General features: G+C 42.2%; 1 protein-coding gene across 1 annotated transcript; it reads right to left on the minus strand.

Annotated features, from left to right (window-relative positions):
* Positions 1-2,682: 2,682 nt before the first annotated feature.
* Positions 2,683-11,236, minus strand: spsb1 (splA/ryanodine receptor domain and SOCS box containing 1). The gene is made up of 3 exons (XM_030056209.1): positions 11,061-11,236; positions 5,507-6,395; positions 2,683-4,353 (listed from the first exon to the last, which is right to left on the minus strand). The coding sequence occupies exons 2-3, from the start codon at positions 6,198-6,200 to the stop codon at positions 4,226-4,228; spliced, it is 822 nt and encodes a 273-aa protein (XP_029912069.1). The 5' UTR covers positions 6,201-6,395; positions 11,061-11,236; the 3' UTR covers positions 2,683-4,225.
* Between the last annotated feature and the right edge of the window lie 12,663 nt (positions 11,237-23,899).

The raw sequence follows: 23,899 nt of genomic DNA on the forward strand, positions 1-23,899 counted from the left end.
TTCTAACATGTTTACAAAATGAATTAGGATGCATTTAGCCAAACTGGAATAGCTAGACCAGAATATGTACTGACAAGCAAACGCTTGCTTTTCTGCAAAGCTTGAGTTACCATTTCAAATGAAAAGCAGCCGCAAAAACGTAATTAGCAAACGCAGCTACTATCAAAAAATGATAGCACTGATAATACGATCACAGTAATGATAGTATTCCTGTTATAGTCAAATAATATTAGTATAAGGAGTTATCCTAAATAAAAGTGTCAGTAGTGATTTTATGGTGACATTATTGTTCTTTTTCATAGATACCAAAGACTTTCATTTTGATATGATGACTATGATATTTCTCTAATTATTTTAATGAAATATACATTCGAACAGTTCTCTGTTGTGTGGATATACACGTGTTGTTCAATTATGAAATGGATGCATGTGAATTATGCACTCAGATTATGTAATAATCAGAGCATAGGTATTAGAAAATATTAATGATAGCATTATTACTTTCTCTTTTTTTTTTTTTTTTATTATGTTTATAACTAGTCTGATAAGATAGGCACAGAGGAGGCGTGATAAAAAGTGAGAAAAACAACCTCATCTCCCTCATGGTATTGTCTTGTACAGAACAACAGCCAAGTCCTTGATTTTAATTGGGGGACAAATATGACACCATGATTACACAATGGCAGCTGAACACAGCCCATGAGCGTATATGTGAAGGTATGTGCTGGTGACCAATGGGAGACGGAGGTGTGTAAGAGCAGAGCTGGAATGTAAATGATATACTCTGAGTTGCCCTGAGGTAATCTAGTTTCTGAATCTACTGAAAGATAACAGGGTTATTCAGTCATCTTTTTAGCATTGTTTTTCCGTGCACCTGTACAACAACAGCCCTTTTGTGTGAAAACACCAGTCAACCTGGCTGCCCTCGTTCTTTTTTAAATCAGAACAAAGTTATTATTCCTCTGTACTGACAGGGTACATTCACTTAATGATTAATTTGTAAACACTGACCCTGAGACTGAATTTTTTGCTCTTCAGCAAAGTTATGAATTCAGGTGATTGCCACGTTTATGGCATTGTTATACATTTTTCACAATTAATTTTAGAAATGAAGTGAACAGTTTATATTTGAGATTTTACCTTTTCATCAGGTTAGTTCTTTTATTAGATATTCTTCATATTGTATATTCATAAATGTCAGCATGTGCTTTTAAAATATTGTTTGTGACAGTTTCGTAAACAAGCTGTTGCGTAACTGTAGTTTCTGTTTATGACGTGACCCCCAAAGTGAGACAAGTTAAAATTTTACAACAGAAGATTAAGTTACTCAGCTATCATCTTTCAAATAAGGACTGGTGCTGTGTGCAACTGTGGGACTGTTTCAGGAGATGTAGTTTTTAATTCTCACCCACAAACATATGCGGGTGGAAATGCTACCACCAGGTGACCAAAGATGTAACATGCAGATTCAGCAACAGTGAGCTGGAGGACAGCTTTAGCTCTGCCTGACAGCTGAGTGAAAGTGTGGATTTTTTTTTTTTTTTTTTTTATTCTGCTAACTGAGTTTCCTACCTTGTTTGGCCTCTAGTGCCTATTTCATTTGTCACCTTAGTTGTTGTTTTTTTTTTTTTTGTTTGTTTGTTTGTGTGTTTGTTTGTTTTTGTTCTTTTGAGGTTCAATGTTTTCATAAGCTTTGTTTTTTTTTTTCTTGTTTGTGTGAGTTTGCATACAAATTAACTAGACAAATTCTGTCTCACGTAAACTGTAAATTGGAATTTGCATTAGTTTCTGTGTAAGTGAAACCACAGGAGCTGGGAAGTGACACAGTGGGAATACTGGAGCTTCCAATCACACCATCCCTTACCATATCCACTGCTGCTGTCCTCACTATTTTTGAGTTTCAGTGAAAAATTCTGGGTCTGCCACAGTGTAGTTAAATGATTTCCAAGTTCACTGAATTTGGTTGCCATCTGACTTCCAAATTTCTTCTGCATCAACCTGACGTGTTTGAATTTCATCCCTTGTGCACCAACAGAACACTACAGGCCTGAATGCTTGACCCCTAGTGACGGGTTTCACTGGCTCTGTAATGCTTTGAGGGGCATTTTCCGCCAGCATTGTCTGGTGCTCCATCCCTCCAGTAGAGTCTTTGAGGATTTACGCCAAGGAGAATTAAAGCTGTTCTGGAGTCTTGCAGTGGCCTAAGACCATACTTAGACACTTGATGCTGTTTTTCCCTTTTGTCACTTGTCTGTATGTCTGAAGTGGCAACATTTCTTTTCACTGACATAATCACTGGAGTCAATTTCATAATCCATCAATATTAGCAACACGGTAGGCCCCAATTTGTCTTCCATACAGTCACCCTGACTCTTGAGGTACTGTTAGTTTAGTAAGGCACATTACTATTTGAGTGTAAATATGTACTTTACTTCATTGTGAACTAACTCAATTTGGTAAACTACCTTTTCACAGCAGTATTCCCTCAAGAATGCACATGACACAATAGGTAATTTGGGTGTAGTGTGAGCAAGCCTTGAGCAAGAGACTGAACCCCTAACCACTCCTGATCTGCAGGTTGGCACCTTGTATGGTAGCTTCTGCTATTAATGTGTGAATGTGAGACATTATAAACCACTTTGAGTTGTTGGTAGACAGGAATTGTAGTCCATTTACCATTCATCATAATTTGAAATAAACTTTAATAGATACTTACAAACAAATCTACAATGAGGAATACAAATGACAGCTGCAAGCAATAAGGAGAAGTAAGATGTGGCACAGTGTGTCCACATTCAACAGAGTACTAAACAAGGACCACATCTGCACATTTAAAAATACTAGAGTGAACATGACTATGATATGGCATTTGACAATGTATTGGCAATTTGACCCTCTTTGCATCACACTTTTACAGCACTTTGTGGATTGTCTTGTGTCATTATCATGCCTTAAATCTAAAAGGTTACTGATTTAAAAAGGCACCACACCATTTACTTTCATATTGTGGCTCTCAAGCCCTTCTATCCCCCTTAATGAGTCCTAAAACACAAACACTACAACAGTGGTTCTCAGCTGTATGCCAGCAAGGCCCAAGAACACGCACAGTTCCATCCCAGCAATTACTAAATCACATTATTTCACTGGTTGCTTCCCAATCTTTGGCTGAACGTGTGCCAACCAGTGAATTCAGCTTTTGTAGTGTTTGATTGGAATGAAAACCTGCCTATTAATGGGATTTGAGGGTATGTAGCTGAAAACAACTGGCACTACAAAAAGCAGGGAGTGATGAAAAGATAAATAAGGGATATTGTGACTTATTGAGAAAATTCTCCTGCAGATGCATGCTACAAGTAATCACAGTGACATTACTCTTCCATAAAAAAATTCTAGTAATGATGTTCCTATCTGATGCCCTGATGGTAAACAAACAGGCACTTCCATATTGCAAAGAAACCTGATAGTGCAGTGAGTGGCTGCAGCTGCTCTTCTGCTACTTCACAGTGCATTCATCACCACTGCACTATAAACTCACAGTGGAGTGGTCAGCATCTCCCTCCTGTGCTGTGTGAGCAGCAGCTTTAGTTTATGGTCCATTTAAAACTCATGATTTATTTCTAAAAGCAACTAGGATCTCATCTTGAAATATCGATCGTACATGTTGAGATGTGTATGCTGCCACCATGTGGTCACACACTAAAAGTGCACAACTGTATTTCCCTAACTCAGAGTTAATATTTTGATTTCCTTTAGTTAATCTGTTTGACAACACGTGACAGTTTAATTTAAAATGCTAAGAGAGCGAGAAATTGATAATCGCTATTACAAAGTCTTGAGGTCAGAGCAGAGGTACTGACCACTTATCCCACATCAGCGTACAAACTGGAGGAGGTGCACCAAAATGGCAACTGTCAGGGCATCGTCTGGACCAGCATGTGCATAGTGTTCAGTGATTCCTGATTTAAGAAGTTACAGATTACAACTGAGAAAAGTCATAAAAACAGGATTAGAAAACCAAATGCAGTCCAGCCACTGACACAGAAGCATACTTCCAACAACAAAGAAAATTGCTGTCGACTGAGGTTTGTTGAAGCATCCTTCATGAGATCGAGTCAGTCCTGGAGGCTTGAGCAATGTTGCCAAACAGGTTCAACCCAAGTAGGATCCCAGAGAAATATGAGACAGAGAGGACGGTGTGCTCTGTGTGGTGTGATTATCCACCCCATCATTGGTAGAGCAGGTAGTTCTTGAGAGAGGCCGGGAGGGGCAGTGCATGGATTTCACTCAGGCGGTCCCTTCCTAGAGCCACCCTCACTGAACGCCTGCACAGGTCCATCAGGGGGAGGGGCTCAGCTGGTAGGAGACAAGACAGAGAGAGGGGTAAGGAAGAGCATGTTTTATGCTTTCACAATGTTTATCCCATTGATTATACAGCAACCAGTATGGTTACTCTTCCGATAATTAGCGTCCCAGCAGCAATAAAAATATTTTAGTCTGTGTCTCATTGTTGAATGGATCCACACTGTCAGCCACAAAGAGATTTGTGGCCTACTGTTAGGTTAAACTGCCCACATCATCTCTGGCTAAACCAAAAAAAGAAAAAAGAAAAGAAAAAAAAAAACTACCAAAAACAAGAATGTTTTGTTAGGGGGGGAAAAGGCATTATCGTTACATTGTTATTCATTTATGAAGACAGGGAGTCAAAAAAAAAAAAAAAATAGAGCTGGCTTTCTGCATATTGACACTGTCAATTATGTATGTGTGCTATTTTTCAAAGAGGCCTAAACAGGGTCAAGAAATTTCAGTACATTGAACATAACCATCTAATGAGTTCAGGGTACAACATGTTTTGATAAAGACCTATTTTGTCACTGAAAGCTCATGACCCTTTCACTAAGGAGTCACTGAGGGTAACTGGAGTCATTTTACACTTGTCTGGAGGCGGAATAAACAAGCAGCTTGTTTTGTGCACATCCAGAAAGGACTGCTGCATGCTTCAGAGCTCTAAAGACGACTTCTCTTTTGGATGGCTTAAGGCCTAGTTATTGCATACAACAATGAAAGCACTTTACAGCGAGCAGAGCGTATCTTTCTTTAACTCCTCATAAAAATAGCAAAAAAAGAGCACCGTGGCATCAGGCCCTTATAAAAGAGGCAATTAAGGTAAAAAGTTTAATAATTAACGCCCAACAGTCTGGGTTACATGGCAAAGAGACAAACAATGTCATGTTATCGATGTGTCAGACTGTTTTACATAATAGCTAGGCAAGTGTGCTGACTGATCCAAGTCTAGTCAGAAAGCCACAGAAGTGCTCTGCAGTAACCCTGTCTGCCTCTGCAGTAATGCGTCTGGCTCTGACTGGTCCAACCCTTGACCGTTACACTTTTGTTCATTGCATCAATAAACACTGGAACTAGGTCTGTAATTGTTATACTTGACTGCACCGCTGACAGACAGATACTGTTGAGATTGGGGGAACAAATGAAAAGTTTGCCTTGTACTTACGATCAAGTCCATTTATGTATCGGATTCGTATTTCACAGTGTCCCCACACGGCGCTCACCACAGGGTACAGCTTCCTGCCTTTAAGTCCTCTGAATGCTACACCTAGATAATGTCCATCCACTATGTAACCCAGAGTGCCCTCATCCATGTCCAAGACCACTAATAGGGAGTCTGGTATTATAAAGGTGTCGTCAGGCTCCAGGAAGGCCGGGTAGGTTTTTCCTGGGTGGTTCTTGCCATCGTGGTACAGTTTACTCCTGCACAGGTCCCAACCCCAGGACTCTGTGTTGTTCCCTACCAATGCTGTGTATCCCACTGAATGTAGTGGGGCATCACCTGTAGCCACGCCAACCACAGCGTGAGTACCCCTCTGGCGCATAGCCCAGCTGATCTCCCAGACATGCAGTCCCCGAGTGTAGCCGACACGGCCCCGGATGGCGTCTGTGCTCTGCGCTACAGGATGCCTGTGAAACACTAGCTTGTTGTCATCCTTGACGAAGATGTTGAGGGAGCGGTCATCGTTGTTCCACGAGTGCTGCACCTGGACGTCCAGGCTGACAGGTGGCATGTCAAGTAGCAGATCCAGCCGGGACGGCTTTGTGTGATTTAGGGCCTGTAGCTCCAGTTTCAAGGGACTGAATGCCGGGTCCCGCATGTCAATGGTTTTTATGCCACCTGGGACTTTCTGCCCCATGCTCTGAGTTTTAATACAGTCCCCTCCCTCTCCTCCTCCACCCCCTCCTCCTCCTCCCCCCTCCTCAATTCAAAGAAAACTGGGGGGAGCAAATCAGCCTCAGACCCTCTTCTCCACGATGATACTGCAAAGAGCAGCACTAGCTTCTGTGTGACTAGCTGCTGATGAGAAAACCAGATGCTGGTTAAAGCTCACCTGGAGAGATTAGAGAAGATGAAAGAGGAAGAGACAAGCATGTTAATGATTACACCAAATCAAATTAGGTATCCCTCTGTTTGAGACAAAGAAAAAAATTTGCATTAGATCATACAAAGGTCAAAGAGTTAAATATCCGGCTCACTGTAAGCAGTACGGTTCAGCAAAGCCAGTCTTTATCATTGCCACTGACAGAAGAAAAATGGTATGTCTGTTGTAATCATGTCATGCTGCATTCATTAGAAAAGTTACAGCACTTGTTTACATTTCATAAGTGGTTCTGTCCAAGGTTTAACCTGATTTATTTGCTAATCAATATACATCTCATATTAGCTGTAGGCCCTCATAGGGCCTCAAAAAAACAGTGGCTTAGTATTCATCTAATGTTGGCCTGTGTTTTGTTCCAAAATGACAATGATTGTTAAATATTAAATAAATTACGGCAAACCCTAAAGGACGCAGTGTCTCATGGCCTAATGAGAATTCAAACGCTAAATGCCTATGCATCCTTACATAACAGCAGCTAATGCATGCATCTGCTGGCCATGGCCTCATTTCCCAGAGCCTTCTTAGCACTTTGTGCATGATAAAGACCATCTTAAGATGTACTCTTAATGTGACACATTTGCCAAGTCTGGAGCAGTCATACAGCAGATCAAGGCAGCAGAAAGCCTTTTTCTCGACCTGTAATTTCACCGTTGCACTTTGAAACCTGAGCAGAAACACTTCTTTCAAAAAACATGACAAAGCAAAGGCAGTGAGCAACTTAGCATGAAATGACCAAAAAATTAGCAAGAAATTAGTAAAAAGTTACAAGTAAATGACATGAAAGTCAGACTAAAAAAGGAAAAGGAAATGACCTAAAAATTAGAAGAAAAATTCTAAAATCTATTTCTCTTGTAATTATATTTCTCTCATTTGTAATTTTCAGGGTAATTCTCTTGTAACTTTTGAATAATTTCTTGCTAATGTTTGGGCCATTTCTTGTTGATTGCTCATGTGCTCATTGACTTTCTTCCATGTTTTTGAAAGAAATCAAGTCAATCTGCATGGCTTCAAAGGGTTAAATGCACATGAAAGGCATTTACACGCCTATCACAAGCATTTCACCACAAGAAATCTGATGTCAATCCGGGTTTCAAAAGGTTAATGTCAAGCAACCAAGAAAGACAAGATAAACAAGTTTCTGTAACTGAAACACATTTGTTCAAGTCAAGTTAAAATGGCCCACCCAAAGGCTACAGCTGTAAGATCTAAAGTAACTGTAATAGTCTTACTGTCCATATGGCCAATTTTACAGTGCTGTGTCCACAATGAATGCCCAACTTGAATAAAATTTCATCTGATATGTTATTACGCTACATCAAATCTTTAGCCCTACCAACATGTGGACTGGCAAAATTCTGAAAAAGCTTGCCTCAATCCACTTCTTGCATAAATAAACAGCACTGCAAATCACATTTGTTGAGCCCTACCTTTGCAGCTGCATGCATGTAACAACTACCTGTACCATTATTTGTGGCTAGCAGGTTATATTACATGCATATATATTAATTGCATACTATAAAAGGTTGGACTACCTGATGTTACAGATTAAACATATTAGTCATTATACAATTTTCTTGGACCTGCTTCGAAAAAACTACCCAACTATGCCTAAAAGTTAACAACACTGTATGCAATCTGGTGGTGCTATACAATAATTGTGCAGGTCATTCAACTTAATAATCATTACATTTTAAAACACACTCAGTTGCAGAGACTGGACATGGTCCATAAGAATAGCTGGAAAATAGCTGTGAAGCCAACACCATAATGTATGAAACAATTTGAATTACTAAACAGCATAAATCACGACTGACAGTGATGTTTTTGGCCATAAAATTCCCCATTCCTGTAAGTGTGACTAAGCCTAAATGTAGGAATTGGAGTACAGTATATCTACATCCATAAATAGCCATACAGTAGCTGAGCGAAGAACAGTGCATGCCTTCTTGATCCCCATGTTCCCGTCAATTCCTCCACAGCCTCTGAAGTACTTAAATGCATGAGGCTTATGAAGTTCTCCATGCTTAACACGTAAACACTCTAGGAATTATGTTATGTGCTCCTTTTGATAAGTGCCTCATTTGGGATTATGGCACATTTCTGCTGTGTTAAAGGGCTCAAGTCTTATTTGATTTGCTACTTGTCCTCAAATCCATGCATTACTACTGCTCCATCTTTTCTTGATGAAGCACTCTCTGGCATGATATTGCAATTTTGGTCATATTTCATACATTTGCAGCAGAAAGCAAATTGCATCCTTGGAGAGAGAGGGCTTGCAATTTTCACTACCTCTATCTCTAAAACATAAATCATAAATATAAGTGCATTTTGTCTGAAAGGGTGGAACAGAATCAGTATTTAGTCACAATTATCACAGGAAAATACATTGCTCAAATGAAAAACGAGGGAAGAGTTTAGGGAGAAGGATACGATTACACCGCCATGAGATATGCTTGCGTTAACTTATTATTCGCACATAAAAAGCTTCCACTGTACATCACAGGCCAACACATCTGCATGCTAATTGTCTAATAGCTGCGGTTTCACATAAATCCACCGAATGGGAAAACCGGTGTCACGGCAGCACAGCAAAAAAGCAGATCTCAGGCCTTCAACAGGCTGACACTTCACTCCCTTCACACTGCTATTCCAAAACTGAAATATGCCCACAATGTCCAAAAATAGGAAATAAGAGGGGAAAAACTCCAGCCATTTCCTATTATATGGTTGTCTAGTCGGAGGGTAACAGGAAAAGCAGTAATAAAACGTCTGGCTTAAAAATATAAAAAACATTGTGCTGTCTTGTTTGAGGGAGACACTGCTGGACCACAGCTCTTTTCTAGCAGCCAGAGCTCAGGAATGTGGAGACAGATGAACACTCGGTGCACTCCACTTTACGGCCTTCATTACAACGGCCTGCTTTTACATTCAGATGAAAGCTAGGACCATGAGAGAGCACTTATAGTTTCATTACGGGGAAACCTGCTTTCCATGGCTCCATTAATATGACTGTTATGTAACAGCAGATAGCCATTCTCTATCTTCTCCGTTTCATTTGAAAAATTAGTCATACCTACAAGCCTATGGGCCTATTTAAGTCAACAGCCAAGCACTCCATTTATTTTATAATGAAAGCATTCTTTGCTCTGATTCTAATACAGAATTAAGGATGATTATCCCACAGACACACTGTGATATTTGGAGCACAGGTGTGACTACTTGTTGCTTTTTGCTCTTAGTGTTTTCGCCCCTGTTGCAGCTAGGCCATAGGGTGCATTGTATTACATGGAAAACTGGGCTGCTGGGATGGCCACTCTAATTGAATTGTAGACAAGAGTTCATTGAGAAGTGCTTTGGCTCTTTCTAACGCAAGTAAACAAGCATTTAAATGGGTCATGTCTCTTCAGTGATAGGGAAACAGGGGGGAAGAAAAAGCAAGCAGCGGGTGGCCAGCATCTAAATGTAAACAATCTCTTTTTCAATGCCTGTCCAGCCTTCAGGGAAAGTGAAAAATGTTAATTTGCACACCTTTTGTGCTCCAAGTTTACCCTTCCTTCTCCCCCATGGCCAAGGGCCACTTTGTGACACACAGAACATGTAGAAGTAAATCAACAATAACAGAGCAATTAAGGTCTTCCCACATTTACCTTGAGCTTCACAACAAATGTCTCCATTAGCAGGCTAGTGTAAGAGGTGGTGAATGGCTTGTGGGGGGATATATTTGGGCTGGGAACACAGCCTAGACTGGCCAGGGTTCCTGGGGCCCTGTCTTGGAGCTGATTAAAATGCAGAAGGTGGCTCCCTGGATTTGCTGAGCCAAGGAAACACTTGTCCGTTTTGTATGGCCCAAATTAGACTGGGCCCACCTTAACTCGAGCTCCAGCCTGTTGTGGGACCCTGAGTTCATAAAGCTCACACACACACACATACAAAAGCCTGCATGTATAGAAACGGGATTGTTGAACATAATCTGTGTTATTACTAAGTTATGGACCCTTCTATTGGGAAATTAAAATTAAACACTGTAAAAGAGCTCATGTAGCGGCTACTGGTCAGGCAGGAATTATTATTTTTCAAATATTTGGCGTCTAATGTTTTGGTTTATGACTTGTTTTATTCAGTTGCCTGTTCCTCCACGGACTGTTGCAGTTGTGAGCCCCCTAGGCCTTCTTGATACTGAAACCTTTTAGCTCGTTATGCTAACTACTGGAAGATCAGCCTAATCTCTAAACGAGGTGTTAGTGGGCCGTGCATGCATGTGCTCTGGGGTCCTCACGCGACCGATCCAGCGCGCGCCAAGCCAGCAGACTGGTTCGCAACATTGTTTCTGTGTTGCTCTGAAGCCTGGTCGTGTTTGACTAGTTTGTTACACAACAATCACAAAAGCGTTTGCCAACATGCAGGCACGGCCACAAAGAAACTCGTTTATTGTTCAAACTGCTGCCAACTCGAAGGCTGGCCAGGGACGAGCCTTCTTGTTTTTCCTTTGCAGCGACATGAAATATACATAATGTAATGTAACGAGAAATGTTGCAGAGCCGAAACAAACGCCGAGGCTACCATGAGGACCGAAACACAGAGGAGAAGAAGGGGATACAAAGCAAACATCACACACACCTTGTTGACTTGTAACGCGGTAAACGAGCAGGGCGGATGAGAACAGGTGAGGCTTCAAAATATTGACCTACTCCATCGCAGTTGTCCGTCTCCTTGTAGCCTGCACTCATACCATTTTAGGCTGGACATGAATTAGGTGAAATGATGGCTGCGCTAACATCTCCCGCGTCACGTGGTAAAATAGCTCCCAGCTGCTGTGCTGGATTAGGACCTCCCCACTGCCGGGCCTCAGCCGGACTGAAGCACGTTTCATGTTGGAAACTAGGTACTAAGTGGATTTCTTTTCTTTTTTTTTCCCCATCTTGATATCTGGTCAAAGAAGCATGATCAGTGTCCCATATTTGTCATGAAATGCAGAAGAAAAGCTTTATAACCAGCTGTCTATGAGAAAATATTAGGAGGTCATATTGAAAATAACTGGTATATCATCCCATAAAGTTTAATTAAGTTAACAATTAATGTGTGAACTGACCCAAGACTAGTTGTTTCACTAAAGTAGCACTGCGTTGAGACTCCATCCTCTTTTACAGTCTTTTTTATATACACTGAAAATATCCTTGCACACAATTGCAAGTGTGTATCAAGAATCAACATAGTAAAATTTCACTGGTGTCTTTGAAACGAAATGTAGTCTCACTGTTGACCTTGTCTGCCTAATTTACCGGATTTATTTATTTATTTATTGTTAATTTTTTGTTTGTTTGTTTTTGTATGAAACCTTTAGCCGTAGAAAAAGTGCTACGAGGGATTTTAAGTTGTCACAATAAACTGATCATTGTATTTTCAAGTTGTTGAGGGAATTTAGGAAATTAAGTAAACCAGTGGTAGGATATCAAAAATGTAAATGAACTGGTGTAAAGCCTCTGTGGTTCATATGGAAAATAAACTATTGATATCCGAGAGTGTGTGTAGGCCTACACCAAATTTAGCTAATTCAGTTATACAGTTCAGTGGGTTTACATGGTTCAGCATCTTCCAGTAACTGCAAATATATTTATCCACTTAGTTAGACATTTGCATTAAAGGTGCTGAGGAAAGGGGGAAAAAATGGCTATTCATGTGAGACCCACTTTCCAATACAAAGCTAACTTCGCCACAGTGCGACACTCAGCATAGAAACCCTGTATAACCTGCAGGCTAAACGGGGCTAAAATGCTGTAGAGAGAAGGCAGTCTGTCTGCGGAAGGCTATACAATAGTGAGTTTAAACTGAAATTGAGTGTTTAATGACATTTTATATTTATATGATACAATATCAATAAGCAATAATCTAATATACAAATAGCATTGTGTCACCATCTTATAATTTTGCTGTGATGTTAGTGCCCTATCTCTAATATTTACTATACAAGCATATTTCATATGGGCATGCATGTCTGTTCCTGAAGTTATACATACATGGCCAGCATTAATACCAGTGTGACATATTAATAGTGCCAAGAAACCGTGGTTTGACACACACTCTCGAAACACTGGTACTCAGTTGTTCAACGTGACCTTCAAACTATGGACTGTCTTGTTGGCATGTTTTCAAATGCAGGCAGTAATGTTCTGTGAAGATACTCAGCATCAGCCTTTATTGTTCAGAGGATCAGAATCATATATGGTGGATGTCCTGACCCCTGGGGAATGTCATGTATGGTGACTGACGGGCAATTTGGACTGACAAGGATGATGCACCCTGCACATGACCTTCATGTGCTGGACAACAGTTGCAGTCACATCAGATCTTTCAAACAGATGTCTCTGTGAAATAACGGGAGGCCCTTGTCCTCCTTTAAATGCTGCCAAACAAGAACAGGGTCCATTCACATAAGGAATGGAAACAGACTGTGTATGATTTTCCAATAGTGACCTCAATAAATGACATCCAGCTCGCGTGTTGCTTTATTTTTTCTGCCAGCCACTGAATACTGTAAAAGGCTGCTCAGAAATGATCCAAATCTGCAGCACTATGTGGATGACAGCACACACTTGCACCAAATTCCACCAGAATGTGTGGCAGCCCATCGAGAAATATCAATGCAGTATTGCCATCTAGTGGCTTCTCTGATGAACCCTCCTCCTGCTTCTGGTTCAGACCTTAGTCTGATGTAGACCTTTACTGGAGGTTACTGACTTTGCATGGAATTATATTTCATTCATTCTGCACTGATTCAGAAATATCAGAAAAGACATTCAACACATATTCATTCACAGTCAGAATAAGTACCAAAACTGTGTGAATGAGTTCTGATAATAAAGGTCAGTGCTTCATTCTCACCAGCTGTTGGTCATGCAACATCCCCATTCTCTATACAACTGGAATGCTGATTGCATATTTTGCTATTTGGCATTTCATTTTTCTGTGGCAAAGACAGGAATTAAAAGGACATTTAAAATGACCTTATTTGTCCAGTGAGTGAGGCGTCTGAAGGTAATATGGCTCGTTTTACATCCCTGGCGGGGAACATAGCTTGGCGACTTGAATTACCTTCCCCTCAGCTCGTCTCCCTGTGAAAATCCCATTTTCCCGTGCGGTGATGGTGCAATGTGCTGAGCCTGGTGATATCTCTGGGCCCCTCTACAGTGGAGGAGGGGAGCACAGGCATTCTTACTGCCTGCCTTTTAGAAACCATCATTTCAGCAGGATCGATAGTACGTCCCACTCCACGGCTGGCAGAGTGCTCTGCCTCTGTTGGGGGGAGCATGTGTGGACAGCAGCACCTAGACAAGTCAAAGCAGCAGCACACGCAGCCAAGGTGAATGATCGCATGCTGCGTCAGACACCCGGCTCCTTACTTGCTCCGAGATGCAGTTTCTGAAGAGGACCAGTGGGTGGATGCTGTCCCCAAGTGGTGGTTACTTTTGCAGGGCAACTAGCAGATGAAGCTACAGCACTGGTGTAGCAATCAGGTACTTTATGTTTCTCAGCTGCAAGTGCACAGACAGACAAGAACCAGAGATGTTTTCCCATGGTTCACCGCTGACTCACAAACATGTAGAGATTCGTAAAGATCTGCATCCGAAGCAGCTTACATAAAAACCCTCCACATAGCTTTTTGAGTCGTCCTACACTTCTTTGACTGCAATGGAGGTTGAGTACTCAAATAGATTCCTGCTGTACGTGAGAAGACATCTCATATTTCAGTAGGTGGCTTGCAATATAAAACTAGCACAGACCAGCATGCTATTGCAGAACACTTTAAACAATAATGAAAATAATCTTTACCAGTTATTGGAGTAGTATAAATGGACAACGGGGTTAAGAAAAGGCTAAAACTCTGGTTATTTCTTTACAACATTATAGAATTATACAGTTCAAAGGACCCAGTTAAAAAAAACACTTTACACGTTGCTTTTAATTGATTATTAGTCGTCCTATTTGTAAATACATAATAGTCTTAAGTTGCATGGGCCTTAACGTAATTTAGAAGTTGGTCATTGTTGTGTTAATCTATGAAATATTCAGACTAGGACCCAAAACATTTAATACGTTTTAGCTCTAAAGTTTTACATGAAGGGATTGCAACTTGGAATGAATGTGATGAGAATCGTGGTACCCAGATTTTTACCAGAGCGTGGGTTTGTGTGTTTACTTATGTACTCCCATGTACGTCTTTGTGCATGCATGTGTCAGCAGGCATGTATTTAACGTGTACTTGGATGACTTTGTGAAGTATGCTTGCCGGTGCAGGTCCACCTCTGTGATTGTGTGTGTGTGTGTGTGTGTGTGTGTGTGTGTGTGTGTGTGTTAATGTATGTGCGGGATTGAGTAAGGAAGGAAAGGGAGTCAGTTAAGAGAGGTGCACCACTGCGGGACAGACGACTGGGGATGGGATAGGATGGGTGGTGCAGTACAAGCATCCCCTCTGCTCGGATCGCTGCTCATTTGTCAAGTTGCCTGCAGACTTGAATGGTGCATTGCTGCTAAAACACAGAGAGGCAATCAGCTTTGAAACAGCACACCTCCGGGGAGGGGTCCCAGGTGGATGATAGTCTCCTTGGGTGACCTGCAGATGAGGGGTCTTTTGTTCAAGCAAATCCTCTCATCACGTATCAGAGGGTCGACATGCAGACAGATTTGTGCTGTGCATCTGGAATAATTTCATATCCAGAGACATTTTTGTGTGCAGTAGAGCTTTTTGCCTTGTTAGTGAGAATAAAAAGAAATAGTGTGTCTGGCAGATTTATCAAATACACCCTCATGCCACGGAAAAATGTTATTTTTGAGTTTGTTCTACTTCCAATATGCTGTCAGAGGTGGACTAAGCTGTTTTTTGCATTGCATCCCCTGAGTGTTATAGAGCTGCAAAAAAATGATAGAATGAGGGGAGCAATTATAACAATACCAATTTTTAAGCAAAACTCCACATTTCCAGTATGGTTTCAATCATCCGGCATTCTTTATTGTCATATGTTTGGTTCACTCACACTCTGTCCCTGCATATGAGCAGCACTGAGATCCTCTCCTTAGTGGGAAAGTGGAGAGACCCCAATGCGTTCACAGCGTTAATAGTGCCCTGGTTCTGCTGGTGGATGTGGCAATACACGGGCAGACCCAGGGAGCTCATCCTTCGGATCAGGGCCTGGGACAGGGCCGTCAGGTGGCCAGCCCGTCGGTACTCAGGCAAAGTGTAGGCCATCCTCAGCTCACACAGTTCGTCAGACAGGATCCAGGACACAGGCTGTCCTTTGTCATCTGTCACACAGAGGTTCGGCAGGTGGCGAATACAGGCCCTCACATGCTCAAGGTTCTCCTGGCTCCCTCCATAGGGTAAATGTCTGTCCACTAGTTCCGCATGGGACTCATGTAAAATGGAAATTGGCAGTGGCAAAAGCTTCCTGGTCAGTGTAGAAACAGGCAATTTAATGTGTGGAGGAGTGATATATATGAATCGATTAAACGCAGAGTGTACATTCTAATCGGACTCAGCAGTGGAAAAATAATTGGGTTGCCTCAAATTGAGGTCATTAATACATTTCAGAAACTCACTCCTGCCAGTCCATACTCTCTGAGCCACAGTGGATGAAGGTATTAAAATCCCCAAAATTCTGTGATGTAGAGTCTATTTAGCGAGGCAGTTTCTTTGATGAGATGACTGTATGAGCGTGGTATACCTTTCAGAGACAATAAAGCACAATGGCCATTTGCTCTAATTTCCCTTTCCAGTCACAATCACATATCCATGTTAAAACACAGTCCTTAAAGTCAAATATTCTAACTCTTACAACCAGTTATAATGACAAGAAAACCTTAACGCTTTGATTATTTTCTTCAGCACACAACCTCTGAATCTCAGTCCGTTTCTCCAATTTACAACACGCTCATTAAGCAGCAGCCTTTTCAGAGTTTCTGGGCTCTTGGTGAAGACGGCACATATGTCAGAAATCACCTCGGTGCTGCTGCTGAAATGCTTCAAAAGCAGATATAGATATCAACGTCCAATCTGAAAGAGACCATAAGTCATCTTTGTCTCTGTGTGCTATACCTGTTTTTGACTGTAACAAATGGCAGCACTGAATGTAGGCCAGGAGTCAACACACATCTCCAGATGACAGCAGTTGTTGTGGAGGATATGCAACACACCTCCAAGAACCTGGAGCACAGAGGACAATGCAGCGGGGAAACAGAAGACACTAAAATAACAAGCTGCTTGCCATTTTTGCAGCTGAAAATGGCCCAGAAATAAAACTCAAACTATATAAAGCATAAAAGTCTTCTTTTCTGAATCTTCTTCTTTCATTATAGATTGTCTATTAAACAAAATCAAAGGTGTGTGTAAAAGGTTTAGGTAAAATCACACCAATAATGCTGTTTCTACTAAATAAACATTTAAACAGTATTTTTTGAAAAAGAAATAATATATGTAAAATACAACAGAATTACACTGATGGATTGTGGGAGTTCCCTGTAAAGGATATTTTTCAACAAGGTGAAGTCTTGAATGCTTTCAGGATGACCATTTTGTGGAGTTACAAGTTCTCAACTGTCCACTGCATTGAATTTTGTTATGTATTGCATTTGGGTGTGGAAAGGCAAGTTAATATTTAGAGGCATTGTTTAGCTGATTCACAGCCTAATGGGCATCTACAAAGTACTGCCATAGATAAGATAAAGACCAAGTCCAAAGTACTGATTCATGGGAGGAAATATCAAATTTACTTACCTTGGACTGTATATATTCAATGGCACATAAAATGCTGAAGCAAAGTCAGGATTTAAAAACCCTGATACTGGACGAAAACAAGATATTTTACATATCTTTATGTACTGCATAGAAACATTTAGGTCTGCTCTGTGTATGTCCAGTGAAGATTTCCCCGTTGCTGTCTCCCTCGGTTATAGCTGATCTGTACATTATGCTTTGCCACACTGTAATGAGCAGAGTGACTGCTGCTGACACTGACAGTTGACAGACTTGGTGCTCATTCACCACTATAGAGCAGCCAGCTGTCAGAAGTTCACCCACTCACCATAATGTCAATCCATCATAGACCTTTTACTCCGGTCTCTCTAATGCTGAGCGAGAAACTGATCTGCTCTCACTGCATATGTGTCCCATATTGAGCTCTGCCTTTCAAAGGAGGATGCATAATATCATGGTGAGTCATGTCATCCATTTTTTTCTTGTTAAAATTAATAAGTTAAAATTGAATTTGATACTTTTTTTCATGCTTTACATTTGTATCTAAAACAGGGGCATGCATTCGTCAGTAATAGTTTTCTGCAGGCATCTAGTGACAGCATTTGCCTGTAAGTGAAAAAAAAAATGCTAATATGTGAACTAACCCTGTTGTGGATTCACATGTCAAAATGTTAAAATGTTTACTCTTGTGTGCTTACAGTCATTCAGAACTGTAATTCCTGTACAACCTCATTTGACTATATTTGTCTTTGACAGTATCTCTTTTTCACTCCGCTTGGCCTTGGGAGAAATACGCTCAGCTTTGCAAATGAGGTCAGCAAAGAAGCATTGGCGCAGTGAAACACTGCTCGCACCTTTCCCTACTAAGTCAGGATCCCATCATTCAGTCCATCTCCACACAAGCTTGATCGTACTGAGCAGCGAAAAAGATTTTTGTGAAGTTCATTTATTGCCAGCTAGCCTCAATTAACTGCTCACTGCCTCTATATTTCATTATGAATGTCAGGTTTCCCCAGAGGAGAATGTCTTTACAACCACCTACTCACTTATGCTCACCGAAATCCTCTTCCTTTAGTCTTGACGGATTTTCAGCAATAAATTTTGCTCTGCTGTAAATTCATATCATGCATATGAAAAAAAAAATTCACAGCATTTCATCTAAATTTACAGTTTCAACAGGACCCATTCAGTTAAAGCAATTCACCTTCATGACTGAGAACCATTGAGAATTAGTCTAGGTTGATGTGTAAACCAAGCAAGCTGCTGAGCTTGTGAATCAATGTGTCTATTATCTTTTCTGGACAGATCAATGGAGCCAAGCAATGGGCTGGGAACGGCAAAAAAGCACACAAGGATTCACCAGCTGCTGGTTAGACTCAGCCCCATTATCTGAATGTGTCAAGACTGTCCATACTTGACAGATAACCTGTTTTCCGCAGATGAGCATTACCTCAGTTTTGTTCCGGCACATGCTTGATAAGGCAGTTGAAGATGATGGCCTGTGATGCAAGGCCAAAACAACAAGCACCAATTGGGCCATATCCTCATATCCTCTCGATGGCAATAACATCCATGCTTAAGCTGTTTTCCATTTCTTCAGTTTAAAACCGACCATAAACATGAGTGAGAGCCACACAGTATTTGCACACAGTCACTGAACTGCATAGATGACTTATACTTCAAATCTCTATGCTTCGACAAACTGTGAGCCTTCACACACATTTACACATTATGCCCTTGCCTTTGCCAACAAGGGAGAATATTAAGAAGAGCAGAAAGCCAGAGGCGATATGGTGACAGTAGTCAGGTAAACCATAGGGACGTAATCTAATAGGACATGTAAAAGGGCCCCTCCTCATGGCTTATTCATCACAGGGGATGCCATTACTGAGAATGGTGTTGGCGGTGTGAGGGATCTGCTGGTGGGGGCATTTTCCCTGGTGTCACACCGAGTACAGAGGAGAGGACAGATGCTGGGAGGTTAGGGAGACTGATGCAGTGACACTACTGCATGCAGATCGGACAAACGGGGAATGCACGCTAAAGTCCCATATGTGTTGTTGGTTCAGCTGATGCTGATCAGGCCTATAGGTTTTCTTTGACGCATGCCCATCACACACAGTGGACCTAGTTGACCTCCAGTAGTCAATGACCCTCAATACACAGCCACTATGTACATGTTGCTGATTCAGCAGCATGGGTTTGACTCATAAGTGCAGGTACAACTGACACCGGTTAATTATAGAGCACAGCCTTCACATGACACACCAGTGCTAATATGCTATCACAGGTAAGCATACACCTTGCATTGATAACTGTGGGGTTAATGTGAGATGCATGCAGCTCCTAATAGGACGCCAGCGGGGAGGTTCACAGGGTTCAACTGGGGGCCCAGGAGAACAAAGTCATGAAAAAAAGCCTCACTTCTGCAGCGGGAAGCAGAGAGCGCTGCACTGCTGCAGAAAACAGCCAAGACACTGTTGGCTCAAATACATAGGAATTTTAATGGAGCCACCATTATCTGTACAGAATCCATGCAGTGGACTGCAGATCATATTATTTGAAGCTGAAAAGAATACTTGAAATAATTGTGTACCGCCAAGCATGTTTTTGTGAAGCAAAGACTTTGCAGAAGGAGAAGTATAACCTTATTGACTGACTAAATGATGGATGGTCTCACTCTCACAGAGTTGTGCAACGTGCAAAAGAGAAATTTGGTTGGTCAAGATATTTCTATATTTTAGCGCACTGCAGAATAGTGCTAGTACAGTGGTGCATGGTGAGTAATGAAAGGTACTGTGGTGATTGGGATTGCAGATTGAAGACATTTCACTTTACTCAGGGAGATTTGTACCTTTGAGAGTTATGGAACTTTGAGTTATGATATGTCAGTTCTTAGATAGTGATTTTCACTGAATAATTGTATAATTTATGTAACATTTTGCTCAGTGAAGTAAGACATGGTGTATGGTGACATTATGTGCAGTAATTCTGTGGCGCACCTTGCATTTTGTGCCATGTTGGTTGTTATCTGGTAGAAATATGATGCAAAAACAATTTCCTGGCGAACTAGTTAAGTAATTTTTCCCCCTTTCTCACTGGGTGATTAATGAAAAAACAATATTTTGACTTGAAAGTAGTGATTGAGAGACACCTCATTTAGTTCACTATAGTGTTATAATTTTTGGTGTTATATGTATCTGTTTAGCTTATATTGCCTCAAATGTATGTGTTTGTAAGTAGTATGTCAAGATATCCCCCCAGAAACTTTCAGATGAAACTAGATTTCAGAAATATTATGACACAGATTTCAAATCAGACAACCTGAGATGGCATCTCTGTGGGGAAAAGTGTTACTCATTGAGATCAGCACACTCACATCTCAAGACAGCTTTTGCTGTACAGAGAAAATGAATAAAAGGGGGTGGATTGTTGAGGATGGAGGGGGGTGGGTGTCTCTCCTGTGTGGAGTCCTTTACCCTGATGGTTCTTGAGGGTGGTAGGAGAGCAAGGAGGGGTGCTGAGGAGGGTGGGAGGAGTATGGGGAGGAGAGATGGGTGGACTAAGGATGTGCACACACACTGACCCTGGAGGTTGCGTTCCCCTTTAAAAGTCCCATCCCACTCAGATACGCAGAGCTCATGCAGGATCTGCTGCGGCAGTGGGGGAACACTGCTGAGCTGTGCAGTTTATGCTGCCAGCAAGCGTGCAAAGAAGAGGAGGGGGAGCGAGAGCATAGAGGAGGAGGAGGAGGAGGAGTGAGAGAGAGAGAGAGGGAGAGGGAGAGAGAGAGTGCAAACAATGTCATTCTGTTCAGGAGGCAATGCTGCAGTCAACTTTGCCGCGCCATGAAAGCACATCACCAACAACCAAGAGGCTCAGAGAGAGTGCATAGAAGTTTTTCTCCTCTCCTCCCTGTGTGTGATGCATTTCGAGACTCATCCGTAGGTATGCATCTCTTTCTTATCTGGTCTTATTCACCTTTTATGCTCTAATCTTTCATGCCTAGCTCTCTGTAAAGGATGCTGTGGTATATTTCTTAAATTAGCCTCAGTGTAGTTGATATATGCATGTCTGTGTGCACGCCTGCAGTGTGGGAGCTCCTGCCTGCTTCTGTCTCATCAGTTTCAGCTTCCTCTGCACCAGTAATAACCAGCCAGCAGACAGCCAGACAGCCAGTCCGTCAGTTAGCAGTCGAGCTCCACTGCTCTCTCATCCATGTTTAACACATGGTACAGGCTGGAAATAGCAGCCGGCGTGTCAGATAGCGGCTGGTGGAGAGGACTGGCCATTTGACACAATGACAGAAAAAATGGTCAGGATGTTGAGAGTTTCCTCCACTAGAAGAGACTTTTACCTTTGCTGACTTAGCTTTTAGGGGAGTGCTGATAGTCCCAGCTCTCTACTTTTTTTTTTTTTTTAGATTAGTGGCTATATTTACTAGCATGTGTCATATTATGTGGATATTTAATAATAGAGGATGTTGGAAACTGCTAAGAAGTATCAGTGATCCTCTAAGGTGAGGGCTGTCAGTGTACTGAAATGGGGAAATGAGAATGAGGCTACAGTGGCCTGCATGGGACAGGGGTGCTGTGGTGCAGTCATGAAGTTGTGCTCTAGCCACTGGGACTTTGCTGCCATCCCGAAAGTGGTGATGGGACAGAGTGCAGCTCTTGATTTTTTTTTTTTTTTTTTTTTTTTTTTGGAGGGGGGGTGAGAGAGAGAGAGAGATGCAGCTGTTTCTAAGCGCATGCAGCTGTTTCTAAGTGCATTTTGATAAGTTTTCATATGTTGCTCAGAGAAAGAAAGCGATAAGACAGGGAGGATGTCAATGCTGAAAAACACTTTTTCTAGAAATATCTCTACAGCAAAAGCAACATCTCAGCAACTCTCTAACCTTTTGCAAGGGTATGTTACAAATGTGTCTTTTATGCCATTGCACAACTCCACGCCGTGTAAAAATACGTTATGGGGAAAAAACTTGATGTAAAAGTGCGTAGGTATTCAAAATGTGCTGTGGCATGTGTCTAGGATGTCTGGATGCTGTGTCCACGCAGGTCACTTTGCCTGTTAGCAGGCTAGGTCAGTCTTGAGTTCACCTCAGGTTACTGTGCTAAGACCTTGAAAAAGGCGGCCTCGCGCCGTCATCTGCCTCTTTGTGAGGCAGAGGCGCTGAGCATCTCTTTGGCCTCTAGGATTTCTACCACTGCAGATACAGCAGTGGCACAGAGAGGGAACAGCGTGATAGCAAACTGAACCAAAGGTCCGCACCAGATCCGGAGCCTGACATCATCTAGGAACATCTGCAGTTCTCCGGCTCACACTTTCACTAAGGGGGGGTGTTGCACTGCCAGCAAGGAAATTGCCGCACTCACCTGATGTTCCTTGCACCTCAGTTCTGCCCCCCCTCCAACTCCCACCCCCTCTCTTCCTCTTCCCTCCTCCCTTCCTCCTCTCCAATTTCTCTACTGTAGCCTTTCTCCCTCTCTCTCTCTCCCTCTCTCTCTCTCTCTCTCTCAGAGGTACAGTTGCCCAGCACAGTGCCTCACCGGCATGCTTTGCACCTCTGTAATTCTGCCCCCCACCCCTCCCCCCTCTCCTCCACTCACCCCCCTCTCCCCTGCTGAAAAAGTATGCAGCACATGCTCTCACCATCCTCCTTGAGCAATTTGCCTGAGTGAATAGAGAGAGGAGAAGAGGAGAGAGAGGGAAAAAAAAGAAAAAGAGGGAGAGGAGAGAGAGAGAGCCGGTGAGCCAGCAGCAGAACAGCAATCCTGCAGTGTCCTGCAGCAGCTGAGTTCCTGCAGTGCCGGTCTAGCATAGCACACATGCACACACTCATAGACAAGTGCACACACTCCGACACATACAAACACAGAGGAAGACACACTAATATGCAGAGATGCACATGAGCACACACTTTAACATCAAGACTTATTCTATCCTTTTCCTTCTCTCTCTCAGAGACACACACAGTGCCACAGTCACGTGGTGCAGTGGTGAGAGTGAGTGAGAGGAGGCCGTCTCTCTCTGGACCGGACTAAGCTGAGTTTAGGGAGAGAACACAGAGAGAGACACACACTCTGCCCTCACTACTAGCAAAGGGAGCTCCAGAGGGAGGCAACGGCGAGATTAGCCGGTTGTCCCCCCCCACTTCTAATGGTGCATTGTCCCATTCCAGCACTCCAGTTCCGATGATGTAATCAATGCAGCAAGCTTTGAACTTGCTTGGCTAGGGATTCCTTCTCCCCCCACACTGACATATTAGCCTCAGAGATGCAAGTATGAGGTCTGAGCTGCAATCTATTACCTGGGTGGGAAGATGAATAAATCTATTATGGTTTTGGGTGATGATTACAGTTATTACGGTGAGGAAATAATTCCCATACAGTGGGCTAACTCTATGAATCTCCATATTTCACTCTTGAACAAACAGACAGTTAATGTCGGTGTGAATTAAGGTAATAACTTCGGGCGGATTTTGAAACTCCAACTCGTCTGTGGTGCTTGGACACATTCAGTTGGTGAAACTACTGCATGAAACTTGGCTGGCACTGTCTCAGCAGCAGCCAGTGCAGTGCAGTGCCGCAGCCACACTTCCAATAAATTAGAGAAACTATCTGTAGGCAAAACGCCTCTTCTGCCCTTTTTATAAAGTTGCTCTGCTTTTTCAGTTTCCATCAGCTGGGAAACACAAATGTCCACAGAGAGC

Source organism: Myripristis murdjan, chromosome 7 (assembly GCF_902150065.1).
Source record: "Myripristis murdjan chromosome 7, fMyrMur1.1, whole genome shotgun sequence".
NCBI classification, from domain to species: domain Eukaryota; kingdom Metazoa; phylum Chordata; class Actinopteri; order Holocentriformes; family Holocentridae; genus Myripristis; species Myripristis murdjan.